Source organism: Parasteatoda tepidariorum, chromosome X1, assembly GCF_043381705.1.
Source record: "Parasteatoda tepidariorum isolate YZ-2023 chromosome X1, CAS_Ptep_4.0, whole genome shotgun sequence".
Lineage (NCBI taxonomy): Eukaryota > Metazoa > Arthropoda > Arachnida > Araneae > Theridiidae > Parasteatoda > Parasteatoda tepidariorum.
The window spans coordinates 21303995-21329612 of NC_092214.1; the positions used below are offsets into that span (position 1 = coordinate 21303995).

Sequence of the window (25618 nt, forward strand, 5' to 3'; positions counted from 1 at the left end):
TCTGTTTTTTTATTTGAATGTAAGAAGCTTCAATGCGTTTGAAGAATTCTTCAAATGTAAAAATTCTGGTAAAGTTTATACATCTTCAACAAAAAGATTTACATTTAAAGCTCGAATTTCAAATGCCGAAACGAAAATATAAACTTTTCTTTTAGTACAATTAACATGAAATATATATTTAAATAGATACTTCAAAACTTCTCTAAATCTTTATTAATTATTATACATTGCATCGTTTAAATTCATAATAGAATTACAGATGGAGATAAAATATTGAATTTAATTCTAGAGGAATTTAAGTGTGGAATTTTTGAAAAATTTTAAAATACTACTCATTCTAAGCTTTTGTTTTTTCTCTTTGTGTGAATTTAGTTTTTTTTTTCTCTGGGAAGATCCTAATAACCACAAATTATATACACTATTTGAATTTTTAATGTCTTTTTAATAACTAGCTATAAGCTTAGACTTCAAGGTAAAGACAGGTGACTAGTTATTTAGTTATTTTTAATCAAAGAAATGAAAAAGAATTGAAGATGTATAAGAGTATTTTTCTCTTTTATAATTTCCTGTTTTGGTGGTAAGCATTGATCTCCCAGATCATACAATTTAGCACTGTAGGAACATTTTATTTATTTTATTCATTTATCTAAATCATTAATTTATTTATTTTTATCTAAAACAAACAAGCATACACTCACCTGTGCCTTGTAAGATAAACAAAACTCTCTAAAATATATGCAAAACGGCTAGTGCAATTACGACTAATCCATACAAAATTTTTTATTCAACAGAAAAATCATAATTTTCAATTTATGTATGGTTTCTAATAAAGATAGTTCTTGGGTGAATTTTATGACACCCTATATTTGTATTGAATTTATATATTATATTTAAACCTCAATTTTAATGAAAATAAAAAATTTATAAACCATAAAGATGATGATTACCTTTTGTCTTTTGAGTGTTTTCATAAGTTTAATCATAAATTATGAAGTTTGTAAGCTACACATTTAGCATCAAATCAAAAAAGGCAAAATCTTATAATTAATTATTTAATTGCAACGAAGAATTACTATAATTCAAAACAATCAACAATATTATAATTTATCGATATAAATAAAATTAGATAAAATTACTTTATTTCTACTCAAAAATTAAGAGTTAAGCATTTGATAAATAATTATTTTGAATTAATTAGTTCATTTTATTGAAGTTGAAATATTATGAACTATTAAAATACAATACATTATATTTCGTCAATATTTTTACAAATTCAATTGAAAGTAGCGAAGTTGCAGACAACGTATTTTGCATCAAAAAGCCATCAAGTAAAAAAACGCAAAATTTTATAATATAACGTTAGCACTAAAGAATCTATATATTTTTTTCCTTGCCATAAATGCATTCTTAAAAGCTTCATTAGAAGGCAAAGCCCTTACCTTAATCGCTTTTCTTCGCGGAAAATGCTCCATTTTTATAAAATAATGTGGTAATGATTTAAATTTTCTTCCCCCTTGGCATTAGAGTTTGGCGGTTAAAAAGTTGTAAAAAAAATTAATGTTTCACGTCTCTTGCTTGAGGTAAAGGCAATATAATTATCATAATTAGAAAGACTAAGTGTTACGTGCGGACAATTAAGAAGATGTTGATGACTTAAGGGATTTCGACTCAAGATTTAACTTGTGGCTCTTTAAACCGTTTCGTTAATACCTCCATTTACCAAACAGTGACTTTTAAAGCATGCCTTTTTAAGTATCCAGGCTGTGGTAAAATAGTAATGTAGTTGTAAAATTGTGATGTAAACGATGAAAAACTAATTGATGGAGTTCAGACCGACAGAGTGATTAATTTTTTACGACTTAGCTATATTGGTATATTTTTTATACCTCTTTGAAACGTGTTGTTTAATGGCATTTGATTAGTGCTTAAGTGCTTGTGTAAACCTGAATTAAGTATTGCGAAAACGAAATTTCTTTGTAATTATTATAAATCGAATTACCTAGAATAATTTTATTTTGATTTCAAAACACATTTTAAAAATAATATGTTTAAAGATTGTTAGATTATTCCAATTCCTGTTTAATTCTATTGTATATATGAAGAGCACTTTTAGATGTTAGCTTCAAAATAATTGTTTTTGTGCAAAATAATAATTTTTATTAGTTTTAAATTGCACTTGATGAAATAGATTCCATGTTCAAACTTGTCACCCTAGTTATATAAATAACTAACATTTAATAGATTTGAGTAATTAGTTATTGTTTAATTTAAATTAAATTTTCAATCTTGGCTAACTATTAAAAAAACTTGAACACATATTTTCTAAAAATAAATAATTTGAATATCTCTGAACTAGTTAAAACAATACAAACAAACTAGGAAGAATACATATAACAGATTTAAATAAACTCATATCTTTATCACCATCTATCAAAAAATAAAATTAACACATTAACTTTAAAAAAACGATTAAACATAAATCATTGACACAACAGGGGATAAACAGATTTGTAAATATTTATCGACTTTCTAAATTGACTGTAATCAAATAAAACTACATGCGCTGTAAAAATGAACTGCATGTTCGAAATTTGAGTAAATATTATACATGTAAATAAATACTCAAAATACAATTTAACTCTTAAAAATAATAATTCGTTTTAACGGTAAATAATAATTCATTTTAACTAATAACTTCAGGAAAAAAATATTTCTCTGGCATCCTTATTGTCCAAATTTTATCCACTTTTCTTGTGCGGACTATTCATCAGACAACCTTACAGAACTATTTTGGTTGTTTCTCTCATTTATTGAACTGAACAATCTTTTTATGAGAAGAGAAATGCAAGACTGCCATATGATGGCCGAATAGGTTAAGAAATACTCCCTATAGATCAGTTAAAAGTTAGAACGACTATGTAATTTTCGTCATCCGCTGCGGAAATTTTCGATGATTGTCTTCTTTCCCCAGGGCTACCGGAACAAAAAAAATCTATAGATATTTTTGATATCCTCTGTCAAGCCTCATTTTTTTTATTTGATATAATTCTTGTCTTTTCTTTTTTTCATCGAGTAAACTAATCACCTTCTTCTCACCTCATATTGTGGAGAACCATTCAAAGATTAATTTTACATTTGGTTTTAACATCGATTGGGGCACAAGAAAATAAATAAATAAATAAACTAATAAAGAACGAAAAAAAAAGAAAGTTACCGTGCTGTATGGTAATGGCATTTCTGCTTTAAGAAAAAAATTCTGGTAATAAAACCAAAATATACAATATTTAAACCATTTATATATAAACGGTTCGTATGGTAACGGTTTGCCAGAATTTCTAGTTTTAAAAATAATAGATCTTATTACCGCACACTTAGTAAAAAATACAAAACTGGAAAGTAAATGTAATCGATTAAATGGTTTCAATGCTATGTTCAAAAGTATTATTATAAAATTACCAAAATTTACCACATTTGTCCAATTTTATCACATACTGTAACATCATATTTTATTGTTAATTTTACCGAAATCCTTATCAAAACGCTTCAGTAAAAAGCACAGAATTTTTGATGTTCTCATAGAGCCAGAAACACGGTAAATTTTACCATATTCTGGTAGTTTTAAACATCCTTTTTTTCTCAGTATAGCGAAACCCGTTCGTACAGGTATCATAAAATAGTACATAAAAATAGCGTTACTATAGAATATTTAAGCGGTTATTTTACACTTTCCTAAATGTTCCAGTTAAATCAATTTAGAAAGAAAAAAAATGAAAAAATGATGAGAAGCCAATAGGTAAAAATTTTAGAACTTCTAGAGGAAATGATTGGACGTCGTTTAGAATAAATTAGACAATGAACAACATTTTGTTCATTTATGCTACATTTCTAACGCTATGAAATAAAGCTACTAAACTTTTTTTAAATAATGATTATCCTTTAGCTAGAGACATTTTAAATGTTTTGTTTTATAAAAAATTTACCAATAATTCTGTTTTGTTCTGCCAATTCCTTTTAATTCATACCGTAACATTAACATTAGAATAAAAATTATTTTGATAATTATTTTTAAGCATAATATCCTTCCAATTTCGAATAAACTTTCTTTCAACAAAAAGTTTAAGCTTATCTATTTATCATTACAAAATGTTAAATGTTTATGTTCTGTATTAACTTGCTCTAAAGACGTCTTTAACTTCAAACCAAACGAAGTTAGTGGCCGAATGAAAGGGAGGGGTAATACTAAAATTGCACATTTGCAGGATAAGTTTTTTGCCTCCCGCCCAACATTTACGATGATAAATGAAAATAACACAACATGCTCTACTTGATTACTACTCTTTAACTGTGACTGCACCCTGTCCTATTGTTTCTTTTAATTAACATGCTATTAAACGACTGGGTCTGAAAAAAACCACTCACTAGTATTCTTTTTTCCCCTTATTCTTTTTTTAAACATTACTACATTAAAAAAAATTTAATGTAGTGAATTTTGTCTTACGTCTTACCAAAAACTTTTCCAATCGGAGTTATTGGGTATTATAATTAGACCTGCGCTGTATCAAATTTAAACATCGTAATATATAGTCAAGAAATATTGATATTTCTTGATATAACGTGATATTTTCCCAATTTAACTGATTGGCATTATTTTTACATTAAAACATTTTCGTTGCCCTAATGAAATTTATCAACTCGTTATTTTTTATAGTTGATAATAACGGCGATATTTTCGTATTCGATGAGTATAGTTTCCAATAATGCGTATGATATTATCGTATTCAATTATTATCGTTTTTTCATTGTCGATTATTATCTTAAATTCTTTATTTATCATAAGACATGGCATTTACGATATATGGTGAGAATATGTTTCAAAACATCACTATCGCGATGTTAAGCAATATCGATGTTTCATTACTTAACAATGTGTCTTAAAGCTTCATTTAGAATTTTATTAAATTTTTAAATAAAATTTAAATATCTGCTTTGCTTTATAAGCAAACTATCTGTTTTGTTTAGGGTAATATAAATTAGATAATTGACAATTCATGCAATTATCAATGCAATTAGTAGTATATTTTTTATAATGATACAAATGCTATTTATCATTATGGGTAAATTATTAAAGCCTAACAATTAAATTTTGTTTATAAATTTATTTTTATTTTTTTCTATGAATTTATTTATTTATATTTATTTATTTATTTTTATTTATTCTATTTGTCTATTATTTTGTTTACAGCAACTAAACTAAAATTAAATACACAAGTGGGCGACCTTTGTGCTAAAATACAAACTAAGGTAGACAACGTTAAAGAGCACAAAAATATTATTATATATAATAATATAAATATAATAATAATATTTTTGTGCTCTTTAACGTTGTCTACCTTAGTTTGTAAACTAAAATTAGTTTCTATCCTCATTTTATTAAAAGCTCATATTGAGCTGTTAAATTTTCTTAAATACGCATTTTGAACTATTTCCATTTCCTAAAATGTAAAAAAAGATTCCTCTAAATTCAGCTAAAATGTGTCAAAGCTTCGAAACAAATAATAATCGAATTTTAAAACACCGTGTATTCAAAATTGAAACAGCATAATGTGTGTGGAGGCAAAAATGTATAAGAGAGATGACGCCTACCATCACACTTCAACCTTTACCTTACGGTTGGTACAACATGTGGACCATATGTGAAGGTAGAACATCGTACACCGTAAGCAAAGGGTTAAACTAAGAACTTCGGAGTTCGTAGTAGGGTGCACTAATCACCATAGTTGTACATATCTCTCTCATCTGTGTATCTTGTATCATGTACATCACACATGTACATACTCTCTCACACATTTCTCTCTTCACGCGCATTTTGCTAAAAATTGAGAGTACGCAGTTTCAATTTTGAATACATGGAGTTATCAAATTCTATAGTGTAGTTTAAGCTATGTAAATTTTCTTAAACACTCAGAGCTATTTCTGTTTTCTTAAACATGAATTTTTATCTTTGAAATAAAAAGCTTACTGACTTTATATATTATATTGAAAATGCTTTTTGATATTAAATAAAACGAAAAGATTCTTAACTATAGCGAAATTATTATGGAATAAGAAAGAATATATATATTATAATTTGAACATGTTGTACTATTATTATATAAATGTGCTCATTTAGAAAAAATCTTATCTTTTTCAAGTGATAACTGAACTGCATTTAAAAATTCTGTCCTATTTAATGCAGTAGAACAAGTCAGCTGCATTAAATATAATAGGTATTTTTTTTAAAAAAACACATTTCTCAATCGAGATTAATGAGGACGCATTTTTCTTTTCCATTGCTTATCAGAAAGTGAAAAAAGAAAAAACAAAATACCAAGTTAAAAGAATTCGCATAAAAAGTGAATTCGTTAGACTTTTAATTTTAAAATAATATTGTTTATCTTGATTTGTATCAAGCTACTGTTTTACATTCAAACCATTAAAATGTTATGCAATGGCTTTAGATGTTGAAAAGTAATTACAAAATTATTTATTACTTCTTAGAGGAAACTAGATATTCAAAATAAGAAGATTTTCTTGTTTTGAATTCGCTCTAAAACAAGATTAACAGCAAATCTTCGGCTAAGCAATATTTATTTTTGTCTTACGTTATTTTTTTAAATAATTGATAGTGAATTTTTTAAAAATGATAGGAAATTTTAATAGTTTGAAATGAAATAATGAAAAATTATGAGTTAAAATTATTTTTTTGCATAGATTTATCTTGGAAAAAATTATTTATATAATTTTTTGTAAAATTTTGCATATATTTCATAATTGTTTGTGAACAGCTCCTTAGATATAGCGCCGTGTAGAATATTTAAACTAACGTATTGAGGGGTCTAAAATTTCAAACGCTCTCCTGACTAAAACTGCTGAGACCATTTATTCTTTTTTTCCCTGATGTCGACTTCTTTTCCTATGATGCTCCTTCGAAAAATAAGTATTTTTATTCTGAAGAAGAATGTTTTTGTGTATATTTCTATAATTTATTTAATATTTAACAGTAATTAATTATCACGTTAGACGCCAATCTTTTGAGCCACAATATTGGTTTTTAGAAAGCGAAAATCCGGTGTGTAATACAAAAGCTATTCAGCGTGTTTTTTTTATTTATTTATTTAGTTTAGTTTAATCTATTTATTTAGTAAGTTTTGCTCACTGTACCATTACGTTTTTTTACACACTCAAAAAAAATAATGATAATAATAATAATAAATTAAAAAATTAAAAAATAAATTAAAATTTTATTTGTATACAAATGCTGTAATTTATGGTAAAATTAAATGCTATTATGCAAGTTATTTGAAATAGCATAGTAAAATATTGTTAAGCCTTTAATTTTTCGACTCATATAACTAAATTCTATTTTTTTGTTGCCTTAACCGAAAAGTAGCAAATAAAACGGAACAGCATAATGTTAACAAAATAACATAATACAAAGTTTAAACGAAAGAAAAATAATAAAATGTGCGAATTTCAAAATTTAGATGATTTTATAAAGAATGAAATAGAACGTACAGCGAATTAATCCGGTTCCACAATCTCTCTCTCATACAATAAAAAAAGCGGCATCATAAAAAAAAGAGCCAAACGTCGCAATTTAGAAGTGATAATCTCGCCAAAGATAGGAGTGAAAAAAAGAGGCGGTTGAAAGTGAATTCAGGAAGAAATGATGTTGCTCAGGTAATAACGTGTTGGGGGCGTGTGAAAGGACTCCAGGGCCAAGGACATAGCAGTAGTGGCGAGCCGAGTGCTAGGTCAAGGGTGAACTGCCACTATGTACACATAGGACCCTTGTTGTTTGCACCTACCGAGATTCTGTGTAACATTAGTGGAGCCTTCGATCTTTTACTAACTTTCACTGACCTTGGATATCCGGCTTTTGCTAATTCCAAATTAGAGAACTTTCTAATCTAAATGTTGTTGGCAACTTTCTCTTAGAAATGTGCAATAGAGGAGAATAAGTATTTATTTAATTGATCTAAGATGGGTAGAGAATTGTAAAATTAATCAAATTTATTTGTGGCATTGTTTGTTATCTTTACTAATTAAATTTTACAATGTTATCACTCTATATTTATGAAATGAAAAATATTATCACCAGTACTAATAAGTATTTATAATTATAAAGACGATTTATCCTCATTAAAAAATATATTTTCTCAAACTGCTCTTTTCATGATACTCATGGGCTGAATAGCATCTTCATAATACAACAAACTTTATTATCAGTATACATTATAAATGTAGTTCTTTTTGTTGCAGGTAAGATTGTTTTTGTTTCATTTATAATTAAATAATATACCCTTAATTTAAAGTGTTCAAAAAATCAAATTTATATTTTAAACAAATAGAAAATACGTTAATAAAAAACATAGTACTAAATTCAAAAATAAATTGAGTTAGAAGTTATTGATTCCGAGTACAATTCCATTGCTATGCCCTGAGGAAAAAAGTTCGGCCAAAAATACCAGAATATGGTACCGTGCTTCTGGTTCTATTAGACAACCAAAAAGCATAGTAGTTTTTACCGAAGCGCTTTGGTAATGACATTTTGGTGAAATTAACATTAAAATAAGATTTTTATTATCATTCTGTTTGATAGTAAATGTAGCAAAATTTGGTAATTTTAATCATAAGTCGGTAATTTTATCAACATTAGTATAGTTTGAGCTTGCGTAAAAATGTCCAGTTTGATAAACTCTATTTTATTTTGTAAACAGTTGTTAACTTTGTTTCTCGTCTGTTATTTTTTTCCCTTTGTAAGCTAAAAGTTAACATATACCGATCTTTACACGATAAAAAATGTGAATTTATAAATGGCCTGGACAAGGCTAAACTAAATCAGTAGCTTAACTATTACGCATCAGGGCCGTCTCAACATCCAAAAATGGAAGCGTAGAGGTAGCGGGTTCGAATACCAGCACAACCCTGGAATTATTCAATTATTTATATTTATTTATTGTAACACATACGTATGCAGACTTGCGTGCTTAATTTAATGGATCGATGGTTACTTTTATCGGCCTCCAAAGGAACTGAGGGTGTCCGGTATCAGTCCTCGTTAAACTGATCTACCGCACTCGAATAGGTGTAACCCTGCAAAGTGCAAACCCTTTATGCATCTATTTATTAATTCATATTTATTTATTGTAACATACACCTACGCAGGTTTGTGTGTTCATTACAAAGCTCAGTTTAGATGCTATGGTCAAGTCGAAATACCGATAGCACACGATAGAGAACGACATCACGAACATATATTTAACTATGTATATAATCAAGTTAAAGTATTATAAATTGTAATTTGCAAAGAGCACTCAAGCTGGCATATGTTTGGGTAACAATAAATTAATTAATAAATATTTGGAATGGAATTTTTTTAAATTATATTTTACAGCAGTCTCGCCTTTCCGCTAAACGATATTTAATTTCAAGCCTTTTGAATTAAACGATATATTTTTGTTATTATAACTATTTCAATTTTATCTCATGCAAAATAAAATTTGTTCAATATCTCGTTCTCTTCTCGAAATAAATAAACAAATACTTGAATTTTTTTTTATTTTATTTTACAGCAGTCTCGTCTTTCTGCCAAACGGTATTAAATTTCGAGATTTTTAACTTAATCGATATATTTTCGTCTTTATAATTATCTTAATTTCATCTCATACAAAATAAAAGTTGTTCAATATCTCGTTCTGTCCTCGAAATAAATAAATACTTGGTATAGTATTTTTATTTTAGAACATACTTGCCTTTTAATTTTAACGATATACTTTTGTCATTATAACTATTTTTTTTATTTTACCTCATACAACATGAAATTTGTTCAATATATCGTTCTTTTCTCGAAATAAATAAATAAATACTTGGAATAGATTTTTATTTTTTATTTTACAGTGATCTCGTCTTTTCCCCAAACGATATATAATTTTGGGGGAATCGATTCAAATCAACTATGCATATGCAATAATAAATAAATAAATTTGGTTTAAATAGATATCGTATAAAAGATAGATATGTATCGACATAGCGTGTGCTAATTGCAAAAAAAAGTGGCTTTTCTCTTGCCAAATTGATGAACAGAAAGCACGAAAATGAGAAAAACAGTTCAAAAATATTGAACCACTGCCTCTAATATTATTATTTCCAAAGTAAGATGTTTAATTATTGAAATAAAAGAACAAAAAATATCTTGTACAAAAGGAAAAAAGATAAATCGTATCCAGAAACTTTCTTTCTCTAAGATTGTATTTATCTAAAATAAAGGCCTATTTGTCGAGTGTAGAGCAGCGTTATGGCAGCCTTGTCAGACAATAAAAGGATAAAATATTACAAAACAATGGAATAAAATGTTAAGGAAAGAACTAAGAGAGAAAAGAGTGAAAATCAAATTCATATCTTAGATAAGTATATCGAATTAGTTGACATGTTAAACTCCATCGTGGGTGTGATGATTCTTGCCCTTCCTGAGGGCAAGAAAATGTTCTAACAGCATCTATCACACCACACTGATGGAACGAATTGGAACAATAAGTAGAGTGTTAGATGTAATAACAGGGTTGTCTTTAAATCGTAAATGGTTTCGGTATGAATGGTTCAGATTATCGTTTTACAAGAAATGGTTAGGTTTTATTACGAATTTGATTCATTCGCATTTAGGAATGATTTTATACTATTTAATTTCTATCTCGTTTAAGGGATATTTTATGGGATAAAATTTATCTTCTGAGAATTTCGTTTCGGGAAATAATAACGGTGGTTTGTAAATAAATATGCATTTTATTTTAATGGCGCTTTACAGAGTGACTTTACAATATATATTTTCTTATTTCTTCTTTGCGCCACACCCTATTAAGGAGGTAATTTATTTATTTTTTTTTCGCCTCTTTTTTCAAATATTAGATCCGGAGCCATGATGGCTCAGAGGATAGAGCGTTTGCCTACCATTGAGGTGAACCGGGTTTGAATCCCAGTGATAGCTGGTCGATACGAATTCCGCATCCGACTTTCATCGACCAAAGTAAAATATCCTCAGTGGTAGACGGATCATGGGTTAGAGTTCCCTTGCCGTCAGGCTTACCGTGGAAGGTTTTCGTGGTTTTCCTCTCCGTGTAACGCAAATGGGGAAAGTTCCCTCAAAAAGTTCTCCACGAAGGCAAATTTCTCCCATTACTTGATCCAGGAGTTCTCTTGTCTTCTGAATTGTGTTCAAAATTACAAGGCTACGGAGTACAGCATTAGTAGTCGTAAACTGAAAAAAAATTGGTCGGCTGTTCAACGACGGTTATAAAAGAAAAATATTAATAGGAACTACTTTTTATACATTATTTTTATTAAATTAGTTCTACGAAATATTAAAAAATATATATATTTTAATTTAGATGCATAATATAAACTAAAAAAATATACTTTTTGACATTAGTACTCAGAATTTATGTACAACGAGTTAAATAACCTACACATTTTGTATATAAATAATTCTTAGCATAATAAATTCGTACCATATTTTTTTTTCTTTCACATGTAAACAATTTTTTTTTTTTACAACAAGTAAAATTTGTCGATTTCCCTATAGGTATGAAAATACTTTTAAAAACAGAAATTTTTTTATTAAATATTATTGACTAAACATCGATTTCTCAAATTTAGTCATACATTATTATTTGTGTATATTTAATGCGAGTATACATTGTTCGGAAACAAGTTTACCAACTTCAAACCGAAAAAAAATTCAATCATTTCAGAACGCGCACGAACTATTCTCATCTTTTGATATATGATTCACCATATGATTTTGATATATGATTGTTAAACAAACAAATGCTTGATAACATAGTTCAAAAGCTGAGAGAGTTTTCAAGGAAAAATTGTAAGATTTGATTACTAGTATCTCTAAAGCCATGACGAAACAGACAAAAATGTTTTAAGATGCAAAAAATTTAATGCAAGGCATTTTCTTTACGAATAAAATCAACCTTAATAGTTAATGGTAATGGTTGATAACCTAAATAGTTAATAAAATACCTTCCTTTTTAATTGTACATTCATGCCAATTAAATTCACCTAAAAAAACAACCTTAAATCTATTGAAAATTATTAATTAACCTACATAGATTTGCACAAAAACCTATGATTTTAAACTGAAAAACGAAGGATCCTATCATGCGTCGTTCGTGAACTCCTAATCCACATATCTTTCCTAACTAATATACCTGTTTCTAGTAATCATTTGAATTAATTTTCACAATCATTTACTTCTCTGATTATTTTTTTAATTCATTTGTTTTTCAAACTACAAGATAGTTTTCAATTTCATCAAACATGACTTTTAAAGAAAAACCACTTTTAAATATAAAATAAAAAAAATCAGACCTTCAGAAATTTATAATACAAATCAAAGCTATTTTTTTTTATCATTAGTTTTCTTATCTATACTTTTTTCCCTAAAAAAAATGGCAATTGGCGTAAACGTATATTGGCATCAAAAAAAGCTATGTACGTCAAATAATTTCTGCGTTTCTAAATGTTAATACGTTTTATTCAAACTATAAAAAATGTAACGAAATGGAGTAAATTAATTGATGAAACAGAATTTACGGGTTTACGGATTTTTCTAAAAAATATATTATTTTGATAGGGTAAGTGTTTTAATGAAATTCAATCTATAGAAATTCTAAAATTTACCGCACAAGTCCTCATTAATAATAATAATGTAGAAGCTTATTTTATCAAATAAAAAATACTTTTCCATTTTTATAAAACACTTTTTTCACTTAGTCATTTCCTTCATAATTTATTTTGCCTTTAATCAAATAAAAAAAAATTCAATTCTTTAAAATGAGAATAACATATTGAAAAAATATTTCTATGCAGATGTTTTGACGTATCATTCTTATTTTTTATTCATAAAAATGCGATTTGGTTTAAAAATGGTTTTCCTTTATGATAAAGAATACATGCAATATTAACAATGACTTATGATAGAATTGCTTTTTTCAAAAAAAGTCAAAGGTAATGTCAATAACAAATGCGAAGTTAAAATTTCTTAGAATGTTAACATAATATGTTTACACACATTATCACAGTCAAATTTATTGGTATGTTTGTTCACTGTCGGAAAATTAAAAACATCACATTTGTTGTAATATTTATATTTAATTCAAAACACTGAATATTTAATTTTAAAAAATCGATATTGTATTGTGTAAGAATTGACCTGAAACGCTTAATTTTATTTTCATAATCATTTTTTACAATTGACCTAATGTTTCTTTTTCCTTTATCTTAATAAATAAATAGATATGTTTGAATGAAGTTATCAGTGGTTCGAACAATCCTGAATGTAAAATATTGAATACCTAATTAAAAATGCAACTTTGTTACTGTAAAAATTGACATAAAACTGTAAATAGAATTTTCATATTCATTTGTTTGACAATTGGCTCAATGTTTATATTTTGGTTTTCATTAATTATATCTGACAGTGTTTGAATAATTTTTTTGTAGCATAAACAATATTAAAAACAAATTACGGAACAATTCATTTAAAAAAATTATATCTATCGCTAATAGTAAAAACTGATGCAAAACTCAAAATATATATTTTTTATACTAATTTTTTTAAATATTGACTGAAAAACAATTTTTTTTGCTATTAATTCATGTTAATTAGTTTCTTTATTAATTAATCTCTTTATAAATTAATTAATTCACTACTGAATGCAAAATACTGAAAATTTTATTTAAAATATCGACATTTTTTTGTAGTATAAACAATATTAAGAACAAATTACGGAACAATTCATTTAGAAAAATTATATCTATCGTGATTAGTGAGAACTGATGCAAAACTCAAAATATATATTTTTTATACTAATTTTTTTTAAATATTGCCTGAAAAATATTTTTTTGCTTTATTAATTAATCTCTTTATAAATTAATTAATTCACTACTGAATGCAAAATACTGAAAATTTTATTAAAATATTGACATAACATAGGAATAAGAAAGAACTAACATAAAGTTCAGACTACAATTTTTATATTCATTGTGACAATTGACCCAATGTTGTGTTTTACATTTTCGCTATTAATAACTGGAGTTGTTTGAATAAAGTTCTTAGTAGCAGAACAATAGTCAAAGTACATTATAATTTTTATTAATCTTTCTGAATAAAAAATATTTTTTTTTGCAAAAGAATAAATTTTTATTTCATATGATTTACATAATTATTACTAAATATAATTATAACTAGTGTAATTTATTCAGTACATTATTTCTGTACTTATTTGTTTTCACCTTCATTACAAATTTTATTCCCTAGTAAGTAGGTTTTAAGATACGTATCTGAAATAAGAGGATTCTAGCGATTAAAATTTACCTCCCGAAAAACTAAAAACGCTAAACGTTTTCATCCCACAGGTTCAGATGAGTACTAAACATGGCCATATTTAATCTCTTAAAAAAGATAAAAACGAAGAGAGTAGTCATGTTTTTCCTTAATCAAAATTCAAATAATGTACTTGTTAGGTAACACCCAAGATTATCTCATAATTTATGAAGATATTCAACAAAGATTCGAGTTAAAACTAGGAAAGTGAGTTAAGAAAAAAAAAAAACTTAAATCTTACTCGCCCTACTGTAAGAATGTTTAAGATTTATTGCCCTTGAAATCGCAGAATACGAGTATTTTTTCTAAGCAGAGCAAATCAATAAGTAAAATGGTATGGCACACCTTTAGCATCGTAAAGACTACCGAATATTTTATGTCATATAAAACGATATGTTTTTATTTATCTATCTTATTTTTTTACGAAGATAAAAATTTTTGAATTTTAGCTAATCTAATTGATTTCGGAAAATAATGAATTGTGCGAGTTTTAAATGACTGTTTCGATAAGCAATTATTTATGAATATAGCAATTAAAGAAATAATCAATGATTCAACTAGTAGGGAACCGATTATCCGGAACGATCGGGACCATCGCTATTCCGGATAACTGATTTTTCCGGTTTTCTGAATCGCAACAATAAGCCATTTTTTTATAGTTAAACCCCACTAAAAAAGAAAAAAATATTTGGAAATAATCTTAAAAATAAGAAAAAACGATGAAGTAATACACTAATGATTATTTCCAAAATGATGGTAAGGTAAACATCTTTAAAAAAAGAAAGAAAAATCGTAAAATCTTATGAGGAAAAAAAAAATTTTTTTTTTTTAAATGGCGTGAAAATTTATTGAATTTCGCTCCGGTTTTTTGGTTTTCCGGTTTTCCGATTTCCGGATAACGGGTTCTGTAACTTTCTTTTGCTTTAGTAAAAACAGTAAAAAAAATATTGTTTACGTTGTAAGAAATATTAAGCGCATGAATATGCTTTAAAAATATTGAACCTATTTTTTATATTTATGACAAAATTAATTTTCGACATTTAAAAATTACAATGAATTGCAATAAAATTAATTTTTGATACACAAAAATTACAATTACGCTTGTTAAATCTTTTCAAAAAGTGAGCTTTTGTTAGATGCCTTTGTCTTTATTTGTCGTAATAACGGAAAAAATCTTATGTTCGTGTATATTTTTGAAAATTTTATTTAAGAACATTTTATTTAAGAAAATTTTATTTAAGAAAGCATACAAGTAATAAAGTTAACTACTCTATCTACAAAATAACTTAATAATATTGTTTATAAAAATTTAAATGTGATAAATTGTTTTTATTGCGACCTATTTTGAAAATGACTTGCTCATTTCTGTTTCGTTTAACATATTAGCTGCCAAAGTTTTTCACGCGCCAGAAGCCTAATGCATCAACAATTCTTCAAGTCGTGACGTTTAAGTCTTATCTGTTTCATTTTGGATCAAATAGGAAGCACTTAGTAACTTAGCAATATTGTTGAAGGAAAGCATCATCGCCAAATGAGGATCAATCATACGGCATGACATGTTTTCTTAACAACGTAGGACGTAACGCACACGACAAAACAACCGGATTCCGTTGCTTCCGCAAAATTATGAATTACGCGAGGAACTTAAAATGGATGTGCCCTCATACCTGTAAAATGCATTATAAATTTATAATATGCAATTTACATCATAAACTAGTTTATTAAAGTAATTAATTTTCTTTATTTAATGGGATTTTATTGCATATCTTTTCCATGTTAAAAATCGCTTATTTGCGTTTTTCTTTTTTCTAAAATGATAGTAATAATTTTCTTTAACAGCCTCTAAATTATAAATATTATTCTGATTTATCTTAAATCTTCCAGCAGACTTGCCAGTACTGTTTTAAAAACAGGTAGCTAAGTTAAGGTTTTAAAATGCTAGCAACTGCTAAAGGAATATTTGAATATTTTAATAAACTGGAGGCAAGAACTTTCAGAATTAACATTTTGGAATCTCAAAGCTTGTTATTTAAATTTAAACTTATAGTTCAGTTTCTGAATCTTCTAACTTAAAATTTAAGTTAAAATAAAACTTTTCTGGCAGGTGCAGGAATGAACAAAATTACCATCCAGGTAGGTGTGTGTATCAGACATACGACGCTGTACTTGCTTAAATGTTATCCTTTATAAGTTTTATTGGAAAACCTCTTTATGTTAACCAAAAATTTTGTTCAAAAGAACTAGTGTTTTGATTTTTATCAATGTCTTCAATAAATTTTCGCAATAATCAAAATTTCTTAAAACTATTTGTAGTTTATCATAACGCTAAAGTTATTTGTAATTTTTTTAATAGGTACTTTTGAAATACTCATGAAAAATCTAATATTTAATTTGTTTTAGTTTATACTAAGTCAAATACTTAGTAAATCAATTAGCTATAACTAATTATTTTAGTTCTTTTAATTTCTCTTTAAATACTGTTCGTGAAATTACAGTTTTAAAACTATGCGATAGAATGCGATATTTATTTAATTTATGGAGATTAAATTTACGAATAAAATAAATGCTAGTTAATGTTTTTTTTATTAACATATCGCATGGAGAGAAAAAAATTCTGGCAAAATTACCATACTTGTAAGGTAGAGACATTTCTGGTAAAAGAAACAATAATTCTGGTAATTAAACCAAAATATACGATATTTAAACCATTATATGGTAGTTTTAACGTTAACTATGGTAACAGTTTAAAAATTCTAGTTTTTATTACCATACATTTAATAACAAATTTTAAACTGAAAAGTAAATTTAACAAACCAAATGATTTTTATGCCATGCTCTGAAGTATAGCGAAAAAATTACCAAAATGTTGTTCAGATTCATGTTGTCACTCATTTTACTATTTCTTTTGGCAATTTAAACTTTTTGATGTCAATGCCTCTTACCAAAAAGAATGATACTAATCAGTTAAAACTTCTTAAGAATGGCGGTTTATTCAAATTGCTTATAGGAGTGCGATGAATGTTAAATATTTTTTATTCTTATATAATTTTTCGATATATAACTTTAAATGCTCAACTAAAGTGTAATGAAGATACGAAATTCCATATCAAACTATGGTAACTGTTTTGTCCATCTTTTATGGTAGTGGTCCTCATTGAATTGTTCTACCATTAAATTCTCGGCCTCGCGCAGGTCGTCGGCCTACCTAAGCATGGAAGCCATCCGCTCTGATGAAGATCAGAATTGTGAGGGCATGTCTTCGGATCATCCTCTGGAATGTTAGCCCATTGAATGTTAGCCCAATAACCCATTATGTACCTCTAGTGCGACGTAAATAAAGTACCTTCATACTATCTTGTATGGGAGTAATGGAATTTATTTACTTATTACATATGCATGTGGATATCCTTATAAGTACAAAAAACGATTTAAAAATTCTTTTCAGTCAGAGTATATTTCAGCAAGAATATACAAAATATACATCTTCTATTATAACGGGATCTGAACCCACAACATTTAAGCTTCAGAGCACGTAGCGCAACAGCAATATTGCACGGCGAGGTGCAAGAAAAACAACCACATATAATTGGGATCTCCATTGACTCGGAGTGTTGTCCTTCCGCCGAACACTCTGAAACGTAGAGGTAGCTGGTTCAGTATCTTTGTGATGTTTTTCTCATTTCTGTGCTATCTGTACTGTAGTTTGGCAAGAAATAGGCCATTCTTTGCATTAAGCACACGAGTCTGTATATGTATCTAAACCAAATTTATTTATTTACTGTTAAACATCCATGGTTACACTTTGATTCGAACATGTAACAAAATAGCTTTTAAATAGCGTTTAATGAAAAGACAAAACTATTGTAAAAAAATAGTTTTAAGAAAACAGTGCTATTCCAAGATTTTTTTTATTTTTTTAAAAAAGAAAAATTACATTTTATTTGCTAACAAGCTAATTTTATTTTGACAGCAAATACCTCTGTCATAATATATATTTTTTTGCGATTATTGATTTTATTCATCTACTTTTCATACTTATCTCTATTTTCAAAGGTTTTATTGATTTCCTTATACAACTCCAGGAAAGCATCAAGTAATGCTAATAGAAGTTCAACCCTCTCAAAAAAATTCTTCAACATTAAACCATAATACCGGTATCTGTAACTTTATTAAGATAGAAAATTTTACCATATCTCCGTTCAAATTGAACTATAGTATCGTTAAATGAAGTTGTAAATATTGAGTAGTTATTATCGGGGTCTTGAAATAAGATGTTCCTTTTTGTGGAAGTGTAATTTTATTTCACTTTTCCCCCATACTGATGTTGTAGCAAATTTTGATTATGATTCGAGACTCTCCAAGATTTATTTTAGCAGTTAGTAATAATTTTGACCATGGCCTTTTTAATGAACCAGTTGCTAAAATTTTTAGTCTATGCTGTGGTTTCTATCTACATTCATAAGCTGTTTTCATCTACCTAAATGGGGCCGGAGTAGCCTGGCTGGTAGGGCGTTGAAGCAATGTTCAAGAGTTCTATCCCCGCCGTCCGATGCACAAAATTATGACTGGTGCAAGCTAAATCTGTCGGGTTCAATGAATCCTCGAAGTTCCCATAACAAATCAATACCTCTCTGGGTACTGGATCAAAGATTGATGATGCTCTAGTTCTGTTCAAAATTACGATGGATAGATGGTGAGTGAATGTGTCCTCCCTGTAAAACGGGATGTGACGTATGTATGTTGTCTCCTCATCATGTTGTGCCTATCATCCTCAGGGATGCTTTCTAAACAATCGCCAATAGCCCCATTGCGCAGCTCTAGTGCGACGCAAATAAAAGTACCGTACCGTACCATCTACATAAATAGTTACTTTACTAAAATATTCCAAAATCTTAGTTAATTATTTTATTAATGTTCATGAATATTAAACAAGTTATAAATTTATGTGTGTTTTAGATTATGACATTAAATTGCTTATTTTTAATTTCAGAAATTCCGTGAAGAGTCAATAGATGGTTCTACGTTACCTTTGCTAACCGAAGATCATTTGATGATGCATCTAGGTTTGAAGTTAGGACCTGCGCTGAAACTTCGATCGACGCTTGCAAGAAGAATTGGACATTGTGCTGTGTGCATGCATTGCGTGCATTGTCATGGTGATGAAAATACAGATGTTCGATCTTCACGATCGCCGACAGTTAGTAAATGACATTCATTTAACGTCTACTTAAATGACTTCTTCGGTCACTGCTGCACCAGAAAAAACTTATTGCTACAATTGCAAAAGCTTTGGTGAAACAGCATTCAATCCAAAAAGAATTATTCCTTGATTGAACACCAAACCTTTGTATAATGCTGTGCGTTAATACTTAGGTGAAAGACTGGAAGTTAAACTAGTTTCAGATAATCATTCAGCTTTGTCGTAGAAGATTTGAAACTATTGATGACTAAGTGCAATGACATATTTTAGTTAATTTATGTGTTGAATTTATAGCTCATTATTTTGATTATAGAGGCTATTTTACGTTGATTTTCGCTCAAGCTGCTTTGGGCAGTGGAAAATACTAAAATATTTTATTTTATATTTCAAAGTCGTTCGCGTAACGTGATAAGAAAAATAGATGATTTGTTGTTTTTGTTTATTTTGATTTTCTTTATTAAATTCAATGAAATCATTTAGTAACTGAGACAATAAGTTCTTTTGTTTATAATTTTTGTGTTGAAATTAAATGTGAACACAAATTAGTTAAACTATTTCTATTTATAACTATATTTTCAGTTTAGATGTACTAATTGATAACTCCATATTTTTCACAATTTGCGCATTTTCCACCGATTTTAATACATAAGACAATCATTAATACTTTTCCAACTAATATTGTTGATGTATCTTAATTTCCTCGTGTTCTGTATAAAAAAAAACTTAACTGATAATAATTGCTCTTAAAATATATTAACTACTGCTTTAGTGTTTGCTTATCGTTACTGTTATAAATAAATTTAATACGTAGTCTACTAATATTATTTTTAATACAGTGAAATCATATCCTATGAGTGAGGAAAGAAATCAAAGAGAGAAAGAATATTAAGCACCAGAAAACGTTTTTATTAACTTAGTTAACTTGACCGAGAAGGAAAAATTTCAAAACGTCAAGTTTAGAATGGATTGAATCATGATATCATTCAAGTTTAGCTCATTATCGTTCGAATAAAACCTTATTAAATTTGATACTACAGTTCAACTTGAATAAATGCAAGGTTCTTTATTAAAGTTGCCGCAAATATGTTTCTAAGTACCGTGGGGATCATTAATTCTCTTAATTCAAACCTGTACCAATCGTTGGTAAATCTAAAATATTTTGAAAAGCATTCTCTGTTGCTTAATTTTGAATCAATATTTAACAGAGAGATTTTTTTTTAAAGAAAGGAAGTTTGATTTGAAATTATTTTCAGTTTTCTTAAGCGCACTTTAAGTCACCTGTAATATTTTCTGAAGTATCCAATACTTGCAACGTTTAATACAATATCTGCTGTCTTAAAAATAAATCAACAATATCCAACATTCATCAAAAATAAATCAACAATATCCAACATTCATAAAAAATAAATCAACAATATCCAACATTCATCAAAAATAAATCAACAATATCCAACATTCATCAATTTAAATATATTCACATTTGTAATGTTTTAAATTTTAGCTAAAATTTACAAAATCAAGGTTACTGTAATCTCATACATCAAGATGCATAAAGTTGATTAAAGAAAAGCATTGATCAAATTCTTCGCTTTCTTCTGTTTAACCTAACCATTCTTTGTTGAACTCTTCTTTTAAATGTATTTTAATTTTATAAACAAACCACATTTTAAATATAAAAGAATAATCACATCCGAAAGTGAAACTGAAATAAAAGGAACAAAAGCTGAGGACCGTGGGTTTTTCAAAAGAAAAACCCGTTCTTATACGCGACACAAACGCCTATTACAAAAGGTACCCACTTTTCTCAGACGCTTGTAATTTAAGTGTATCAAGAAAACACGGTAGGCGGTGCTGGGGTCACATGCCATGAGTACCCTCTAAGGGTGGAGTAGTCACAGTTTCCACCTAGGGTCGGCAATGTCCTGCTGCAATTTGCAAAGATCACATCGACGCTCCTGTTCGCGCACCACGACGTTCAAGGACGCTCCCGTTCACGCAAGATTCTGAATGAGAACGGCTATATCCTTCTTTTCGCCCACGCCTCTGCACCTGGTCCTGCAAAATGTCTTTTATCTGTGGTTTGACCACCCTTTGATGGATGCTGAAATGCAGCCTACTAGGTCAAAGGTTGCTTCATTTCTCAATATGCATTTTCAGAACCGCACCCCACATCTCTGTACATTACAAGCTAAATACGAGTCTATACAGATTACTCGACAGTATATTGTACAAATTTATAGAAAGATAAATGTAGTGCTGAATTATTTTTATACAAATATCTATTTTTACATGTCAGAATAATTTCTTATGTAAGAATGGTTTCTTGTAGTAAAATCAAGTAAAATATGAAAATAGCTTTAAATTTCTTTGTATCAACTGAATTTTACTGAATAAAAAATATGTTTTGAAGCATAATACATTGTTTTACATTTCTACGAAATTAAGACAGAAAACATGTATATTGACTAACATAAAATATCTAATTTGTATTATTTATTTTCCTCACTATTCATTGTTTTTAGTTATGTTTCGCACAAAATAATTAATTCGTTAAAAGTATTTCTTTTGGGATCTTGAAAGTGAAAGTTTTGTTGGTTTTATTTTCTCTAAAACTCTATTTTGACATTGTTTATTAGTTTTAAATTTACATAACTTTACTTTTTAATAACGATTATCCGCTAACTTTTTTTAAATTGTTTAATTTATATTTAGATTTATTATTATAATGAGCAACAATAAGAGAAGAATTAAATCTTTTAAAAATATTTTTCTTTCTGATTAAAAAATGATTAATTATCAAAGCATTTTATTTTATTCTGTTGGTATTTTTAAATTTTTATGTCCTACACACTGTAAAAAATGTTGGTGGATACTCTTACAGAATTACCAGCTTACATAAAAACGTTAATACCAGTTTAACCGTTAATACCAGTTTAAAAAACGGAATTACCAGTTTACAAATAAACGTTTCTTGCTAAAATGCATTCCTTTAACCGAAACGCAATTTGAAAGGAGAAAAAGTTCATTTTCTTTTATTTCCTATTGAGCTTCTAGAAATAATTTATAGATATCACTATGAGAGATTTTGAAAAAATGATTTGTTTATTTTAAAAACAATTATGGCGCCATGATATGTATATTTAAATATATATATATATATATATAATACCAGTTTTTGTTCTATTTTTAAAAGGATTGTAAATATAGATGTAAATTGTGAAATCAATTTTCAAACCTGTGATTGTTATTTTTTTTAAAAATTATGCTTATATTTTTAAAATATAGATATTTTATTTATTAATACCAAATTGTTTTCATTCGAATTTTTATTTTCTTGTATATTTTGTGCAATTCAAAATTATTTTCCTATGTTTTGTGAAGATTTCCAATATTCAATAATGTATACGAGGTCTTTGGTTTATATAACAGTTTAATTCGTTTTCCGAAGGTCTATCACAAGATTTTCAAGAACAGGTCCTTCTTTTTTTTTCCAAAAAATGTATGATTAAAAAAGTAAGATTAATTAAATAACCACTTTTACTTTTGCTTTTTGCACCATTACTTTTGTTTCATTTTTACTACGTTTATCCATTTACTTCTACGCTAGCTGCTCTGAAATAGTAGTTAAAAATATAATTTGATGATAAAAACTTTAGTTCAAGGATAGGGAAGAACTTGATAGTAAAGAAAAAATAAAAGTTGGAAAATTATAAATTCAAAGTTTACGAAAAATAACAATAATAATAATAATAAAAGTCTTACAATTTGCATTTAACAATTGAGATCTTATTCCTCGAAGAGGAAGTTTATAAAAAATAAAAAAAATAAGTCTTTTATACTTCATAAATTATTATCATATTATAAACTATTAGTAATATAAACTATCATTATTCAAACTAAAATATATATTTTTAATATTTTTAAATGTTTATAGATGGAAATTAACATTTTTTTTATTTATTGATATCTGTAATTCTCATGCATTAAGCCCAGCGATTTCATAAAATTGACACAATGTAATCGAAGAGAAACTAATGACAGCTACCTTATTAAATGAATTCAAGAAATGAAAATATTTTTTTATTATTTTTTTTAAAAGTAAAGTTTGATTCTAATATAAGGTATACAAATAAATTTAAATACTGAAAGAATTTTTCATTTAAATTGCACAAAAATGTTAAGGAATAGATTTCAGAAATTAAAAAACGTTAATTTTAAACGAAAGTAAAATTCACTTGTTTTCAAACCAAATGATTCATAACATCCTAAAGTTTAGTAATCACATGTATTTTTTATAACAGAAAAATTACTTTCCATTTATGGAAACAATACTTTATTAATCTGTGAAAGTTCTACTGATTATTAATATATAAACAATTAATTTTATTTACCATTTTTTGTATGTTAAAATTGGTAGACATACATTCAATGTACTTACAGTAGTTCTTTAATATATTATTTTTAATGGATCTTGACTATTTATGAAGTTATTTAGGACAGAGCTTTTTGTAAATTAATTTTGAAATTAATCTAAACAAAAAATTTTCTTTCATGTAAAAATCTTATACCGGTTTGCCTTATTTTTATGAGTTAGTTTTAGTTTCACCCAAAGATATGTATGTTGAAAGAAATAGACAGTTACTGTCTACTTGTGATAAATACTTTGTGTATATGTTTGTTAAACAATTCTGCTTTTCTTTAAAAAAAAATCATATTTGATGACGTAATATATGCTTTTAAATAGTTGGACTATATATGTTCACTATTTTCTCATTGTATATATTAATGTAAATTTCTTTACAAAGAATGGGTATGAAATAAAGGAAATTCTAAATAACTGCATTTGAAATAATTTTGTGTATTTCTCATTTGTCATGGTATTTTTATCTGAATTGTACAGCGTAATAAGTAGTATGAGAACAAATAATACTTTTCTTCTTTCTTTAATTTTTATTAATAATGCTCTTTCTAACCTAATACATAATATTTGATGACATGTTAACCAAGAATTTTTCGCAAATTAATGTTTTTGTATTATAATACAATTACATAATAAGTAATGAACTGTAAATATTGTTTAGGAATTTTTCGAACTTACATACATGGAGAGACATGTCACAGAAGCACATTGAGAGGGACATTTAATCAAATTCCTATAAAAATTGGCTTATGCAGGGTGTTCTATAAAAGCCGCCTTCAATATGAATTTTTAGAGCCATAGTAAAAAAGAAAACAACTCGGAAGAAAAGGATACAAATCTGAACTAGAAAAAGATACAAATCGGAGGTTGTAAACTAATATTTAAGAGAGGATAAAGCAAAAACTTATTGAAATCTGATAAATTACAGAAGAAGAAGAAAGCATATGTAATAAACATCAAAACCGGTTTAAATGGTTAATGTGTTTTTAACAACCTTTTTTTAAACTACATCTCAATTTTCTCCAACAATCAAACCTATTTTAAATCTTATTGGATCTGTCTGTTGGTAAACACTGATGTAATATTAACAAGGGAAAAAATTTTAATTTAATAATTTATAATTTTAAAATTTAAGTATACATAATAATTAGGAAAAAATACAAATGAAAGAGCTTTATCCTATTGTTTTCAAATCAAATAAACTTCAATATGTGTTTTTTACAATTCAGTAATTAATGACTCATATCTACAAAATATCATAAGTTTGTCTTTTAGAGCACAAAAATTGTAACCTATTACATGAATCATGATGCATTCTTATTATCATAATTAGTTATAAACTTATAATTAATATTGCTCTATCAGAACAAAGAAGAAAATTAATTATTAGTGTAACCCATTATTTATAATTAATTATAATGTACATCAATATCAGAGCAATATAATAACTATTAATATTGCTATATCAGAGCAATGTTAAAATTAGCATTATAATAATTTTTAACAGTAACATTTCTCTACTATAAATATTGCTAAAAGGAAAACAATTTTAACTATGTATAATATC

General features: G+C 27.2%; 1 protein-coding gene across 2 annotated transcripts in view; it reads left to right on the forward strand.

The window, feature by feature from the left end:
* LOC107436447 (sex comb on midleg-like protein 4) overlaps positions 1-24468 on the forward strand; it is a 250459-nt gene extending 225991 nt beyond the window's left edge. For both annotated transcript variants that reach the window (XM_021145057.3, XM_043040071.2), the window contains exon 6: positions 19422-24468. In XM_021145057.3, coding sequence (XP_021000716.1) covers positions 19422-19640 — 219 coding nt within the window. In that variant the 3' untranslated portion in view covers positions 19641-24468. The remainder of the gene's footprint in view (positions 1-19421) is intronic.
* Positions 24469-25618: the final 1150 nt, after the last annotated feature.